The 15,821-nt window shown below is 44.0% G+C and overlaps 1 protein-coding gene across 8 annotated transcripts in view; it reads right to left on the minus strand.

The window, feature by feature from the left end:
• LOC118365684 (dedicator of cytokinesis protein 7-like) overlaps nt 1-15,821 on the minus strand; it is a 60,195-nt gene that overhangs the window by 41,375 nt on the left and 2,999 nt on the right. For all 8 annotated transcript variants that reach the window (XM_052491011.1, XM_052491009.1, XM_052491010.1 and 5 more), the window contains 2 exons: nt 3,181-3,345; nt 2,197-2,381 (listed from right to left, as the gene is read on the minus strand). In XM_052491011.1, coding sequence (XP_052346971.1) covers nt 2,197-2,246 — 50 coding nt within the window. In that variant the 5' untranslated portion in view covers nt 2,247-2,381; nt 3,181-3,345. Of the gene's footprint in view, nt 1-2,196; nt 2,382-3,180; nt 3,346-15,821 lie in introns of those variants that run through there.

Here is a 15,821-nt window from a genome sequence, read left to right on the forward strand (position 1 = left end):
CTAAACAAAACCCTTGCTGCAGATAACCCAGAGTTAAACCTATTACATTTTGCGTATTGCTGCTTGAAACCATTATGAATATGTAGGCTACTCCCAGACGTAATGCTAGAAGTGTTTTATACATAACTATGTGCCTGCCTTAGATTTCATAATAGCTTTCCAGTTTTGACTTCTTATCAGATGTGAGCAGCCATGTATGCTATCCATTCTCTCCCCACGACCCAGTCCCCAGCAGCTGGTACTAGTAGCAGTGCTGAATGGCAGCAGCTGTTATGAATGGGAGTCAAGCCGGATCTGTGGGAGAAGAGAGGAGCGGTGGCTGGGCCTAGTACAGAAACCAGGCAGAGAGCCATAACGCTCTCACTGCCCCTGGCCTGGGCCTTTATGGACCAAAAGCAAATGGGAGGCTTAGAGAGGGGGGACACAGTCAAACTAGGCCCCCAATCCTCTCAGAGACACAGCATGCAGCTGCTCTTCCACAAACTTATAACGGACTGGCCATCTCATACTCTCAGACTATATATCTCACACAGACATACACATAACGCTTCCCGGAATTCCCTGGTCACGGTCGCTGTGGTCAAACTACGTCTTCATTCCACACATTAAATGCTACTGCTTCAAAAGGAGACCCTCAAATGTAATTTATCCCCATGACATACTACATACTATACCCCAAAATCACACAACCCTTTCAAGCTGGAACTCGACAACAATCTTTCGACAGAGGCGTCAGTCACAACCATGTTTTGTGATAGTGTTATTCTGCCGTTAAAATGTACTACCTTCTCCAATCCCCACTTTAAACAGGATAAAGGAAAAGCTATCGCCTCCAAGGGTAATAGACGGAACACCCTGTCACACCCTTTCCTGCATCCTGAACCGATACAATGGACTGGCTCCCACTGGGGAGAGAGAGAAAGGACTGGACGATAACAGAGTTGGGGGGAGAGAGGAGAAACTGTAGCAATGACTAGGCCCAAGTTGTTGAATTCAGCACTCTACTCGGTTACTACTAAGTTAGGCTATAGCCTAGTAGTAGGTTCGCTGCTACAATTTGAACTAGTAGGCTGCCAGTCAACATCCAGAAGGAACAGCACCATTCACCGTTAGCTAGGCTAACTCAATATGATAATCATGTGAGAGTGAGAAATATGTGTACATACCATGGTGAGTATAATAAGTCTGGTTGGGCCAGTTGGAAAGTCCTAATAGGAGATACAAGGTATGGGCCTGTTGTGGTGTTGTTGACTGTTTCGTACTGGACTGCTGACATTCCAAGATGTCATTGAGATTTCCCCCCTGTTGGTTTTGATGTGACATGTTCACCTGCATGTTGTGATGCTGATAGACATCTCTTATCAAATATCCAGTCTGCTCTCAGGAGCCTCCAAGGGCCACTCACCCGTAACATGAAGGAGGTTCTCAGCTGATTCTATGAAGGCTTCGATGAACACAAGTATGAACTTAACTCCAGCAATGTTGGAACTGGGAAATGCATCACGTCACACAATAATAAAGGTACGGTGCTCGGGCTACTTTCCTTTCCCATAGGAAAGGGGAACTCCATCTCGCCTACTTCTGTTTTCATTGTGTAGCAGAACTCCATAAGAACTAGACGTTCCATCTACAGATCTGCCCCCAGGAAGGGTTCTACACAGTATGACTTGAACTAGGAGTGACAGCACAGAGGATCAAGCTGAGTTCATTTGCAGCGCACCAATATTAGTGTAACCCAACCCACGCCTTGTTATCCCACAGTTCGACGGGAAAGTGAATTCAACGGCTGGTATGACTAGATAACTACTAATTATAGTTTTATATCCGTTTTACTTGGGTCTCCTCGAGATAATGTAAAATAAAGTCATTTAGGTAACTAGTAGCCAACATGTTTGATGGCTCGAGTGTCAGCCTACTAGCAAAAGGATAGCTGTGATCTGGTTCTGTGTGTGAGCAAAGTAACAATCGCAAGGTATGAAAAATCGTTGTCTTTTTCTAAACAATGGCAGGGTGAATGATAAATGCATATTTCATTCGAAGCCCATATGCTGAACAATAGACTTCGTCTGTCTCAGTTCCTATTCAGTCTGCGCGGTTTACGATCAGCGATGCCCTCAAATCCCGCACTACCCGGTCTGTCCGTTATGTCACGCGAACTAGCTGCCCTACTGAGTACATACAAATTATGAGTCTCACCGATTAATTTTGTGAGCAAATGCCCTCCTCTCGTTGGTTGAAGATGCCATTTCGCGTCCCCATTTAGTGTAGTCTTCGAACTATTCTCTCTCTCTCACACACTCCTGCACTTCGATACGGTTGTTGTCCGGCTGGAGTTCGCTTCCTTGTATCACCACGCCACGGTGCCTATCCCAGTGGTCCTCCTAGTGGTTGGGAGCAGAAATACAAGGTTGTATGGGATCGTCCGCAGTGCATTCAAAATTCTCACCTGACCGGTTTCAGTAACGCTGTCACACGCCCGCGAATGGCCCATATCCTCAACAGTTAGGGTTTCATTACAGTGTGAAAATTGAGGAAGTTTGCTGAACAGCGAGACCTACTTTAGTTCAACACGTATACCAAGTGAAAAACACAACGTCAAAAGCCCGTAGGTGTCAAATCAACTCAAATGTTATTGGTCACATACACCTGGTTAGCAGATGTTAATGCGAGTGTTTCCAGTTCCGACCGTGCAATAATATCTAACAAGTAATATAACCTAACAATTCCACAACAACTACCTTATACACACACAAATGTAAAGGAATGAATACGAATATGTACATAAAAATATATAATAAGTGATGGCCGAACGGCATAGGCAAGATGCAGTAGATGGTATAGAGTACAGTATATACATATGAGATGAGTAATGTAGGGTATGAAAACATATAAAGCAGCATTGTTTAAAGTGGCTAGTGATACATTACATCAAGATGGCAAGATGCAGTAGATGGTATAGCGTACAGTATATACATATGAGATGAGTAATGTAGGGTATGTAAACATTATATAAAGTGGCTAGTGATAAGTTGATTGCATCAATTTTCCATTATTAAAGTGGCTGGAGATGAGTCAGTATGTTGGCAGCAGCCACTCAATGTTAGTGGTGGCGGCTGATTGCCTTGAGATAGAAGCTGTTTTTCAGTCTCTCGGTCCCCGCTTTGATGCACCTGTACTGACCTTGCCTTCTGGATGATAGTGGGGTGAACAGGCAGTGGCTCGGGTGGTTGTTGTCCTTGATGATCTTTATGGCCTTCCCGTGACATCGGGTGGTGTAGGTGTCCTGGAGGGCAGGTAGTTTGCACCCGGTGTGTCATCTGTTGACAGTTTGGTAGTCCTAGCTACCTGTCAAAACAAAAGCAAAACACTACAATTAATGCACAAATTCATAAATCACACTGCATATATTACAGGCCTATAATACGGATATGGATCTGCAGTCGGCCATTTTTTTGTTACTATGCAACCATTGGTGAATTAAGAAATCTGCAGTGATGCAAGTAGCCAGGTGCAACACAGCAGGCAGGTGGCACCTGAACAAGGTCAATATTTTTTAGGTCAAGGAGGTTGAAGAGGATGGTAGGCTATCAAGAAAAAAGGTTGGGTTGTGAAGTACTAGGCTAGCCAGCTAGGGATTAAATAGGTTTATAGCCTACTGTTCAACTGCTAGGCTTTTTTGAGCCAATAGACCTAGGCCTGTGTCAACCAGACAGATGACTGTGGTCTGATGACTATTTTCCTCACCCGGTCGGTCAACTAATCCAATTGATGAAAAAAATAATCTGCCTTTTACCAGGAACGGGGGCCATTTCATTCGTCATTTGGTTAAGTAGATCTAATCCTGTTAATTCTGTCTGGCATGCGCATACAAGGTCTATCTAAGAGGATGTGTACTGGCCCTATAATTCAGCGGTGCTACATTGTGGTGTGCTAATTTACACCTTTTAAAGCATTTGTCTACCTCAATCATGTTGTGTGCTTTAGAATACTCTTCACACTACACAAGGATAGTGTGTTCATATTTGGGATGAATATGTATTATGATCATATGCCCATCCCCTAAACGGTTAGTTCCTCTAGGTGTATCTCTACAGCAGCATCATATGTTTACCTCACATTCATATTAATAACATGCTCAAGTATTTAATGTTTACTCCATTATCCCCTCTCGGAGGGAATCTATGTAATATACTGTATCACATTTCCCACGTCAGCCAGGAGGCAAAATGATGCCTCTCCCTTCAGCAAGTGTGCTTTACTAACGGTTGACCAGTAGAGGGAGATGTTCACCATGATTGTGGGGAAAAGGGTAGGGGCCCAAGCCTCTTCTCTAAGAAAGGCGGGTCTTCGGATTCATGATTCTTTCTGATTTCGTGGTTCATGGTGCTCAACAGAACTAGCTAGTACTGTAGTGACAGACTCTGATTGTAGTGTTATGTTGCACTGTTTCTGATTTTCTTTGTGGCCTTTCAGTATATAGACAACAAACGTTGGTCTTAAGACCCAAAGGAGATGGCCTCCTTTCAAATGGAATCCAATTACTTACAATGAAGCAGATGAAAAGGAGGTACAGCAAAGTTCAGGACACAATGTGTCCCCACGGGGTTGTCCCTGATGTCTTATAGCTGGTCCATCTTTCATCTCAAATTGAAATGAGCAGGTAACACTAAATGGGAAATGAATCAACGCATTATTGTATTTACATTTGACGTTTTAGTCATTCAGCAGACACTCTTATCCAGAGCGACTTACAGTTAGTGCATTCATCTTAAGATAGCTAGGTGGGACAACCACATGTCGTAGTAAGTACATGCTTCCTCAAAGAAGCTCTCATCAAAGTCAGAGCTAGTGAGGTAAGTATTGTTTTATGTATCTCTCTCCCTCTCTTTCTCCATACTTCTCTCCTTCTCTTATCGACCCTTCTCCACAGGAACCACTTGTCAATTCACTGTAAAACCACTCCCTCCGCTCTGTCTGCCTTCATTCCCCACCCCCATCTTCTCCATCAGTAAAGTATAACCAAATAGAGCTGCCTGCTGCAACCCTACCCCCACCCCTCCTCACTCTCCCTCTTCCCCATGGTCCACCAATTCAGCACCAGGGAAAGCAGCCTGCCTGGCATGCTGCTGCAGGTACTCAGCTCCCGCTCTGCTCTGTCTGCAAGATGCCAGATGAATAATGGGGTGTATGGAGGTTTATGAAAAATGAGAGATAGAGTCAGAGAGAGAGAGGGTTGGGGCGAGGGGGCAGGGCGGGGGGGGTGGATAAATTAACCTTGTGTGACAGACAGAGGCTGGGGCTGTAGCAGAGGAAGGGATTTGTATAGAGCAGGGTAGCAGGCATGCTCAGTGCTAACAGCAGGCAGGAGTCTGGGCCAGAGACCATGTTAATGAAGACAAATTCATCTCACTTTTTCTCTCTCCTCTATGTAGGTCCACTGCTTCCACTACAATGCCCACACTAGCCCTTTCTCTACCATGGTTGTCCTGAGAATGAAGAATGAAGAGTGTTGCCTTACCAGGTGACACGTGTGCATTAGACATTGTGAGAGCCTAGGTATTGTATTTGTAATGTATTTTTTCAGGTGGTCAAGAGTCACTGAGCCAGACAATGTAGACCACTATGAGCTTCCATCATGACAACCAGACAATGTAGACCACTATGAGCTTCCATCATGACAACCAGACAATGTAGACCACTATGAGCTTCCATCATGACAACCAGACAATGTAGACCACTATGAGCTTCCGTCATGACAACCAGACAATGTAGACCACTATGAGCTTCCGTCATGACAACCAGACAATGTAGACCACTATGAGATTCCATCATGACAACCAGACAATGTAGACCACTATGAGCTTCCGTCATGACAACCAGACAATGTAGACCACTATGAGATTCCATCATGACAACCAGACAATGTAGACCACTATGAGCTTTCCATCATGACAACCAGACAATGTAGACCACTATGAGCTTTCCATCATGACAACCAGACAATGTAGACCACTATGAGCTTCCGTCATGACAACCAGACAATGTAGACCACTATGATATTCCATCATGACAACCAGACAATGTAGACCACTATGAGCTTTCCATCATGACAACCAGACAATGTAGATCATCATTATCCTTTTCCCCATTGGTAAGTCAGAATACATGATTAATTGGACATTTAAATGGATATTATATAAAGCATCTTGCACACTACAATGCAGCCATCATTACCATCACGCATAGAGACACTGTCCAGACAAATCTATAAATATCACACTGATGTCATATTTGGGAATTAAATGTCAGTATCCAATCAAATCAAAGTTTATTGGCGTGCACAGACTTGCAGGAGTTTTAGAAGGTGCAGTGAAATGTTTATGTTACTAGCTCCAACAGTGCAGTAGAATGTCTAGCAAATACTATACAAATACACAATAATCAACAATTTAATGAAGCGCTTGTATGTTCGGCAGTGACATTGTGGTGCCCTTGCATTGTGTTTGTTCGTATAGCACTGATTAATACTGTCAGTGGACAGTACCTACGCCTGGTCTATTCTTCCCACCTCTCTAGCCTCCTCCTTTTCTCTCCTCCTTAGCCCTCCTCTGTTCATCGAAGGCTTTCAATTCCTAGACCGGCACTATTGTTCGAGTCGCTGCCCCTCCCCCACAGCCGAGAGAGCCCCCCACCCCTTCCATCCCTACTGCATTACCAAAGAACAAAAGAGAGCGTGTCAGACACCACCCACTGGATCTCTTTCACACAACAGCCCCCACCTCACTTCCAGATGGGCTTAGCTTTTTTTCCGGGGTTACTCGCACCCCCAAGAGTCCTTCAAAATGGATGTCACTTCCCTTCCCCCCCAGAATCCACTCCTCAGCTGCCCGTCATCCACCTGCTCGCCCACCACGCGCCCATTCCCAGAGCACGCCCCATCTCCACCCCCTCCCCTCTACCTCTCCCTATCGGCCTGGGGGGGGCCTGTCTTGCCCACTGTGGCCCGGCTCCAAGACATTACTTCAGCAGCCGTAAAAAGGCTTTTACCATATTAAGTGCTGAGGGAGAGAAAAGGAAGAACAAACCTCTAGTGTTTTTGCATATGAAAGCTCTCACAATTTAGCAAACCACATGTGGGGGGGGGAAACAAACATGTGTAAATTACATGCTAAAAAGAGAGATGATTAGAGGTTTTAATCAATATCCGGAGATTCTGTATGATTGGCTACATGTATGCAACTCAAGCAAGAAATAACAAATGCAAAGAAATTATACAAAATAAGACAGGCTCATACGTCTTTAACAAGTAATAAAGCATTACACCTGTTGACTATAAGTCAAGTGTTACCAAGGATGATATACTGGTATCCCCTTCACAAGCTGAACACTGATGATGAAGGAATTACCCATCATGACAATAGCTATAATCAATAACGTTCAAGCTAATGTGCAGTAGTATCTCTTGCTGTCCTCTACTGATGGGCAGACAGATGCTTATTTGATTGTGTGGCTCGAAAGACATCAACACGTTGCATCTTCAGGAGAGTGTTTTCTCTAACCTCTACCTCTGGACTGACCCCTGACCCTCCAGGGAGCTAGAGGAGAGGTGCAGCACTCGGCCTCATCTGCCACCCCCACCGGACAGCTGTTAGGACTTTAATGGAACTTGTTCTACCATTAAAAGGGTGGGGAAGCAGGAGGGGGTCAGATAATCACTGCTAAAAAATCCTTTAAAATCTGGTTAATTACTGTAGAATACAGAAATCTATATCCCCCAGTTGCCAGTACACATCCCTCCACTTCAGTACTCCCACTCTGCAGATTTGGCTAATAGACAGAGAGTCATTTAACAAAGTAAATCATGATGCTAGCTGAATTATTTCAAAATGCAGTGCACTAGTACTCAGTATACACACAGAGGGTACAGGATATGTCGAACTACCTGGAGCCGTAGCATAGCCTTCAGTATATGTTGGATGGCGTTGCAGACGTGTGTTGGGAAATTGTGGTTTGAGGCGTCACACTCGCCCAACCTGAGCAGCAGCAGTAGAAGCTCCACTTTCTCCTGCCTTCATTACATGCATGGCTGCTTACATCGCTGTCACACTAAACAAGATTTATGTGGATATCCACAGTTCCATGCTCAATAATGCCTACCACAACTCAGCCCTGTTGAAGGGTGTTTCATGGTGAAGGACATGCAGATTGTGGTACAGTATAATACATGCAATGTGTTTACGATTCCCTCGACTGTACCCTCTATAGATTATTTTATCTGACCAGCAAGAAATGACCAAACCTCCATCCCCATTATCACCACCCCCTCCCAGTCCCTAAGGGTTCAAGCACCCAAATCAATGTAAAGAAAAGCGAAGAGGGCTGTGTTCCTCCCCCTACATCTGTCATAGAGAGAGAGGGAGGGGATGTACTTGTGGGCTGTACAGGGGAACAATATCACACCATCTGTCACAAACCAACTGCTTCATCTCTGATGGGATAAATACACCTCCTAAAAACATCTACCTTCAGATGATTACAGAGTATTAGTTTACTGGGGGCAACGGCTCCCCCAATCCCCTACAGTATACCCAGCAGACACTCTGTCTGCTTCTGCCTAACCACACCCTGCCTCTAGTGAATCCATCTACCCAGCAAGCTGCACCTTACACACGCACATAATAGGCTTTTCCATCATCAAAAATCTAGCCATTCTGTGCAAAAGGAACTAATTTAATTTCACAATATTCAATCAGGGAATTGAAATGGTGCTCGACACAATAAGGAAATATATGGAGAGTGTTTCTAGGAGAGGGCACAGAATGGATGTGAAAGCTTGATGAAAAGGAGGGCACATTGTCCTCAGAGGTAATGTTGAAAATGTAAGATGCAATCTGTTCATAACTGAACAGGGCTCTTTCATATTGAAATGGTGCTGCTGCCTCTGATACGGGAGGATGGGCGGGGCTGGCGGATTCTTCTTGCTTCCTTAGCCGTCGCCTCTTTGTGACGTGCCCTTTCACTGTTCACACTGTCCAACTACGCCAAAGCCCTTCAGTATAGAGCACTAAATTAGCCTCCTAAACAATATTGGTACAAACATCTATGTCACTGGTGATTAGCCTGTGACGGGCTAAAGGAGATCCTAGTAAACAACAACAGCATCAACAAATCACTGCACACTGCTTCTCAACCGAACAAGACAACAGACACCCCAGTAATTTCACTATGGGACTGGCCAGCAGAATGGGTCTTTATGAAGAGAACTCAGCTAAACCCCATATCCCCTATGGGCCATATGCCTCTCTCGCAGTAGCATGTAGCTAGAGCCGCAATCTCAGTCATTCATATTTAATTCCAGTGGAGGTTCCGGACAGACTAATGTGCTATTGATTTCAAGTCTCGTATTACTGGAGCTGAGATATTGGCGTGGGAGAGCGGGATGCAGAGGGACTGGTGAGAGAGGGTGAGGAGAAGGAAAAGGTGGAAGATGGAGAGGAGGAAGAGAATACCGTGGGGGTGCTGTTGAGGAGCACGGACATCGAGAATCAGGATCGTATGTCTTCTCAGACTGACTGTGGTGTCTATTTTGGAGTTCTATTTCTCTCTCTCATTAAATAATATTTTAGACCAAAGACTTCCATTAGATACAGTGGAGGGAGAACATTGGAGACAGTGAAAACAAAAGTGTTTTCAAAGATTATACTTTTTTTAAAGGCCTAATGCAGTTGTTTTTATATCAATATCAAATCATTTCTGGTTAACAATTAAGTACCTTACTGTAATAGATTTCCCTTAATATATATATAGATACTATTTCTCAAGCACGTCTGGGAGTAGTTTGAGTGGGGAAGGGGGAACTGAAAACTAGCTGTCATTGACAGAGAGGTTTGGAACTCTGTTATTTACCGCATGGTGATGTCACCATGGAAAGCCCAAACTCCCAGCATGCAAACCTGCTGATTAGAAGGTCCTGTGTAGGATTGTATTTTCAACCAGCAACTTTCAGGAAATAAAATTGACTTACTTTTTCACACTTTTAAAGTGTTAGTTTCATCAGCTGTTGTACAATATCATATAAAACAGAATCAGATCTGTTACACAATATGAATAACAATGAGCTGAAGAAACACCCACACTCTTGCGTTATTGCATTTAGTTTAGCGTCTTAGTGATGGTGTTTGTATGTGACAGATAGACAGAGGAAAAGAGAGTGGGAAAGGGAGAAGAAAAGAGAGAGATTGTCTAAGAGCTGGGTGTATTTAAGGTTTTCTCCCTGGATACCAACGCAGACGGGTCCAGATGAAAGATTAATAACCATCTATATTTAACGAGGTTTAGAGTAAAACATGTTCCTTACCAGAAAGGGTGGTCGCACTCACACCCACCCACTCCCACCTCCTCTAACCACACACACATGCACACACTGGCACACACACACACAAATACACAATGGACTATGACTTTTTGAACATATAATGGGTTTGCACATTCACAATTAATGTAGACTGCATACACTCCCATGCATGACAAAATATAATGCACTTACATGTTACGCACCTATGGCCCACATTAACACAGAAGAATACACTACATTAACACTCCGGTTTGAAATCAAACACACACGCACACACACACACACACACACACACACACACACACACACACACACACACACACTCATCCAGAAGCTTGGAAAGCAGAATATAATCAATAAGTAAAAAGATGACAAGAGGCATCTAAGTTCAGAGTCTTCCTCCCACCAGCCAGTCTACTCTAATAATATCCCAGAGACAACACATTGAGACAGATAGAGGGATAAAACTAGCTAGAGAGAGATGAAGAAAGGGAGAGAGAGAGAGATCCCAAGAGAAATGCCAAATAATAATATGCGGGTGTTGAATTAAGCCAATAGCCATTATCAACAAATGTCATTTCAAAGAGGGGCTGATTTAATTGTGGATCCATTCCTAAAAGCAGGAGCCCCCTCCGCCCTGTTACCATGAAACCCTGCATCGCCCAGAGCTCACCCCAGTACAGAGACCACTATTAACCTGAGGCTGTCTGCTCCATCACTACCCATCCCCCAAATACACACACACACAGGCATGCGCAAAACACCCACAGAACAGACTCATACATGCATCCATTAATACATACTACGGCGTCATAAGGCAACCAAGGGTTGATCATTGAATCAAACGGGAGAGAAATAACGTGTCAGACATGAAACAAATAACCTTAATGCAATGTGACCTTCAAGTATGATGTAATGTAGTCTTCATTTAATGAAGCGGTAATGTGTATTGTGATATATTGTGACGTAATACTAGTACAGGAAGTGAGCACATTATGGACTTAATGCATAATTGTTTCAGACTTCTGGTTGTTCGGTCATTAATGTCATTGCCATGATCATGTGAAACCCGAACACATTCGCAGTCCAGTTTCCATTATTCTGTTAAAACAAAGAACTGGGATGTTTCTCAGTTAGGAGAACACCGCTAAAAGCTATTGACATTTATCAACCACCAAAAAAAATCACCAGTTTATATTAAAAAACAAAACATTTGATATCTTCATGTAGGCATTTTGCACAGCACCTTTGTCACTTCTAATGGTTGTTATTTATGATAATTTTCTCATTTGCAACTAGCAACAGTTATCATTAATGTGTTGATGCACTGTAGTGCATGTTCTTGCCATTCCATTTATGGCTGATAGGAGTGTGATGTGGATACCGAATTAGAATGGTAATTGTTTAATCACAAGTACATCTTTTCAATGAATCTTAACACGGGCTTTTCTAATCCTCATATCATTTGGGGCCCAGCACTTGAATGTGAATATTCTGTTGAGTGCTTCACTCATTGGACATACCTGACATGACAAGAGAAGTGTCGGACTGATTCCATTAATAGGAGTGCCATGAAATTATCCATCTAAAAAGTTCATAGCTGAACTAGCCTTCAGGTTTTCTTCTATGGAATTGATGCAGAAATAAAGTAGTCAATGGCAATCTCATTTTAGTATACACTGACTGCATAGTATTGTATCTCATACAAATGCAGAAAAACTACAGTATTCTATTTTCACCACCTAAGAGAGAAATGGATATATATCACATGAATATTGTATTTTAGAATCTGTGAAGTTTACATACATATTAATAATCTGCTTAAAATGTATACATTTCTCCCAGTGCCACCAAATATGCATTCTATACGGTTTGTGCAGACATCCAATCAGCACATTTAGACAGCTATATGGGTTAGAACAATAGAACGCCTGGGGGCTCCTTCAGAATCCCCACCCATGCAACAGGATTCCTAATCACCTGTACTGGCGAGAAGGGCCCCTAGAAATAAGAAAATAATCAGTAGAACAACAAAAGGTTTTCAGGCTAAAAGCAATGCTTGATCCTTTAATTCAGAGAGATGTACAATAGGTGCTTGAGGTGCCCTCTCCTCCTACCCACAGGGAGGATTCAGCTGCAGCCTGCCCTGCTGCCAACCAGGGCCTTCTAATGAGGGACCGCAATTAAGCCTGTTTATTCACACTAAGTGTGAACTGCAAATGCCAGGGGCTGCAGTCAGTTAAAAGACCTGGGCGCCTTTGTGTCACAAGAGCCGCTTTTATTCAGCAAACAAAGCAGAAAACACAACACACAAGCACCTAATGACAAAATCTGCCTCTCTAGCAGACACTCACATACAGTACATAGGCTACAAACACACTTTCACACACACACACACACACACACACACACACACACACACACACACACACACACACACACACACACACACACACACACACACACACACACACACACACACACACACACACACACACACACACACACACACACACACACGTACAGTACATACTGAATAGAGTCAGTGCTTGACAGAACAGTGAACAGTGGGGGCGGGGTTAAGACAGACTGACAGCGGGGCCCATCTCTATCCTCTTATTAACGCTTAACGAGTGCTTTCCTCATGCAATATTCATCTCCGCTAATATCATCCAAGCTCTGAGCTGAGCTGGCTACTTATGTAAGGCAATTATGTAAAATATCAGACAAGGCCCACATTCACAAACTGACTGGTCTGGGGGAGAGAGCTGCAGGACAAGGACAGAGAGAGGAAGAGAGGTACAGGAAGAGAGAGAGAGAGGGTGGGATGGAGGGAGTGGAACAAACAGAGAGAGAGGGAGAGAGAGGCAAAGGAGCAGGAAGCTACGATACAATTATGTGGTGAATTAACATCTATTTCAACTCAGTGGAGCAGCTAAGATCAGCCTGGAGCTGCCAGCTTTACACTAGTTCTGTTGTGTTCAGGCCAGGACCTGTAACCCACAAATACTATGGCCTACAACTGGAAAGTAGTATTGCTGACAACACTGTTTACATTAGATTTACATTCACTTCGGGTATCTAGGCTAAATGTATATAGGCATAGAAAACGTACATTACACATCTATAAGCACATCGTAAACATCGGGACATACTGTAGCGACATAAGGCATTATCACTCACACACACACACACACACACATACACACACACACACACAGTCCCCTCTTTTATCGCCTACACACTCCATACTGTCTGCCTCTTATACAAGCATGTTCGTTTTATGTCTGCAAATGTGTGAATATTGAAACACACATAGTGATACAAATGGATAGCTATCCTGATATGGGCCCCACTACTGTCCTCCACGTTAAAAAATAGCATCCACACACTAAATGCAAATGCCTGCTACCTGCACAGTCAATGCCAATAATCATCCCATCCCCCTCCTGCTTCCCCCATCGTTTCTTCAAGGCGGCGACATCTAAGGACACATGAAGGTCAGTCTGGGAGAGGAAGGCAGGAAAACACACCATTGTTGTGGGAGAGTCACATCTTGCAACACCATGCACACACACTCTAACATCATACACAAACACTGAACACACAAGTAGCAATTTTACATATACAATCACACATCAAATCAAATTGTATTTGTCACATGCGCCAAATACAACAGGTGTAGAACTTACAGTGAAATGCTTACTTATGAGCCCCTAACCAACAATGCAGTTTTAAGAAAAATAAGTGTTAAGTAAAAAATAGATAAGTAAAAATAATAAGTAACAAGTAATGAAACAGCAGCAGTAAAATAAGGATAGCGAGACTATATACAGGGGGTACCGGTACAGAGTCAATGTGCAGGGGCACCGGTTAGTCGAGGTAATTGAGGTAATATGTACATGTAGGTAGAGTTATTAAAGTGACTATGCATAGATAATAAACAGGGAGTAGCAGCAGCGTAAAAGAGTGTGGGGGGGGCAATGCAAATAGTCTGGGTAGCCCTTTGATTAGCTGTTCAGGAGTCTTATGGCTTGGGGGTAGAAGCTGTTAAGAAGCCTTTTGGACCTAGACTTGGCTCTCCGGTACCGCTTGCCGTGCGGTAGCAGAGAGAACAGTCTATGACTAGGGTGGCTGGAGTCTTTGACATTTTTAGGGGCTTCCTCTGACACCGCCTGGTATATACATATTAATTAACCCTTCAACAACAACCCCCTATGTATATACCCACCCCTCCCCCCACCCCCCCACCCCCCCACACACACACACACACCACACACAAATGCAGTCACGCACGCACCCTCAGGGTCAAGGCCCTGTGGCGATCTGTGCAGAAATAGGTCATTTGTCACACATCATGTCCTGGGGCAAAGGATGCATTATAGATGAGACCAAACAGTCTGTCTCAGTCAGCACTGCACTCACCACACACTCACTGCTGTGGAGGAAGGAGGGAGGGAGGGAGGGATGGATGGAGAGATGACAACTCCTCAAAAGAAGGATGTTTCAGAAACATTGAGTACTATACTGTCTAACACTACCACTGCCATGGCTGGGTTTTTGTCTATACAAAACATACCTTCATTTTCATAACATAACATTTCATGTTTGAAGTATGTATTGAATCTAAACACAGATCAATTCAGGAGCCAAATCCAAATATTCACATCTGACTCACTACTAGTCCTCCATCTGCCCTGCACATGACTAGAACTGTAGAAGAAAACACAGCCAATAGGAAGGGGTCCCTCATTCAACCCATTAGTCAGCTTTGGTGATTTCCTGCTTTGATATTGGCTACATATTACGCCCTGATTTTAATGGTTTGCCATTTTTGTTTGTTTGTGCTGTGATTGGCTGCATTAAAATGGTAGACTCCCTGTGCAAATGTACACACACAGTCCTTTTTTCACAAGGACAAAGGCTAAAACACTGATTTTGTCCAATACGAGGGAAACGAGGGAAAATTAGGGATGAAGAAAAGACACGTAGAGAGAGTAGGGAAAGAGAGAGAGACGGAGAGAGAAAGCTACTGTCTACTGCTGCACCCATCTGTTCTGATAGTGCAGGTGGAGCCTCTATTCACTCAGCTCTGCATGTGTGTGTGGAGAGGGGGAGGCAGGAAGAAAGCAGAGAGAAGGAGGGAGTGGAGGGATGGATGGAGGGAGGGGGGCAGTGAGATGGGAGGAGAAATGGGGGGCTCTGGTGATCTCTCCTGAAGGGGATAATGGGAGAGGAGCGCATTGCAATGGCTGCGGTGTAGTACCCTCCCTGCACAATTAGCCAATCAGGAGCGCGCTCTGCCAGCCAGAAGGACGCATAAAAGAAGAACATTGCAGCAGAGGCACAGAAGGAGACTGCAAGAGGAGCTGGGAATATTACACACAGAACACAGCCGAACCACAACACCCTCCCTGGACACACCCTGCTGGGGATCACTGCTTCTCTTTTTCTGAACTGTCGCCCA

Source organism: Oncorhynchus keta, chromosome 32 (assembly GCF_023373465.1).
Source record: "Oncorhynchus keta strain PuntledgeMale-10-30-2019 chromosome 32, Oket_V2, whole genome shotgun sequence".
In the NCBI taxonomy this organism is placed as follows: Eukaryota; Metazoa; Chordata; class Actinopteri; order Salmoniformes; family Salmonidae; genus Oncorhynchus; species Oncorhynchus keta.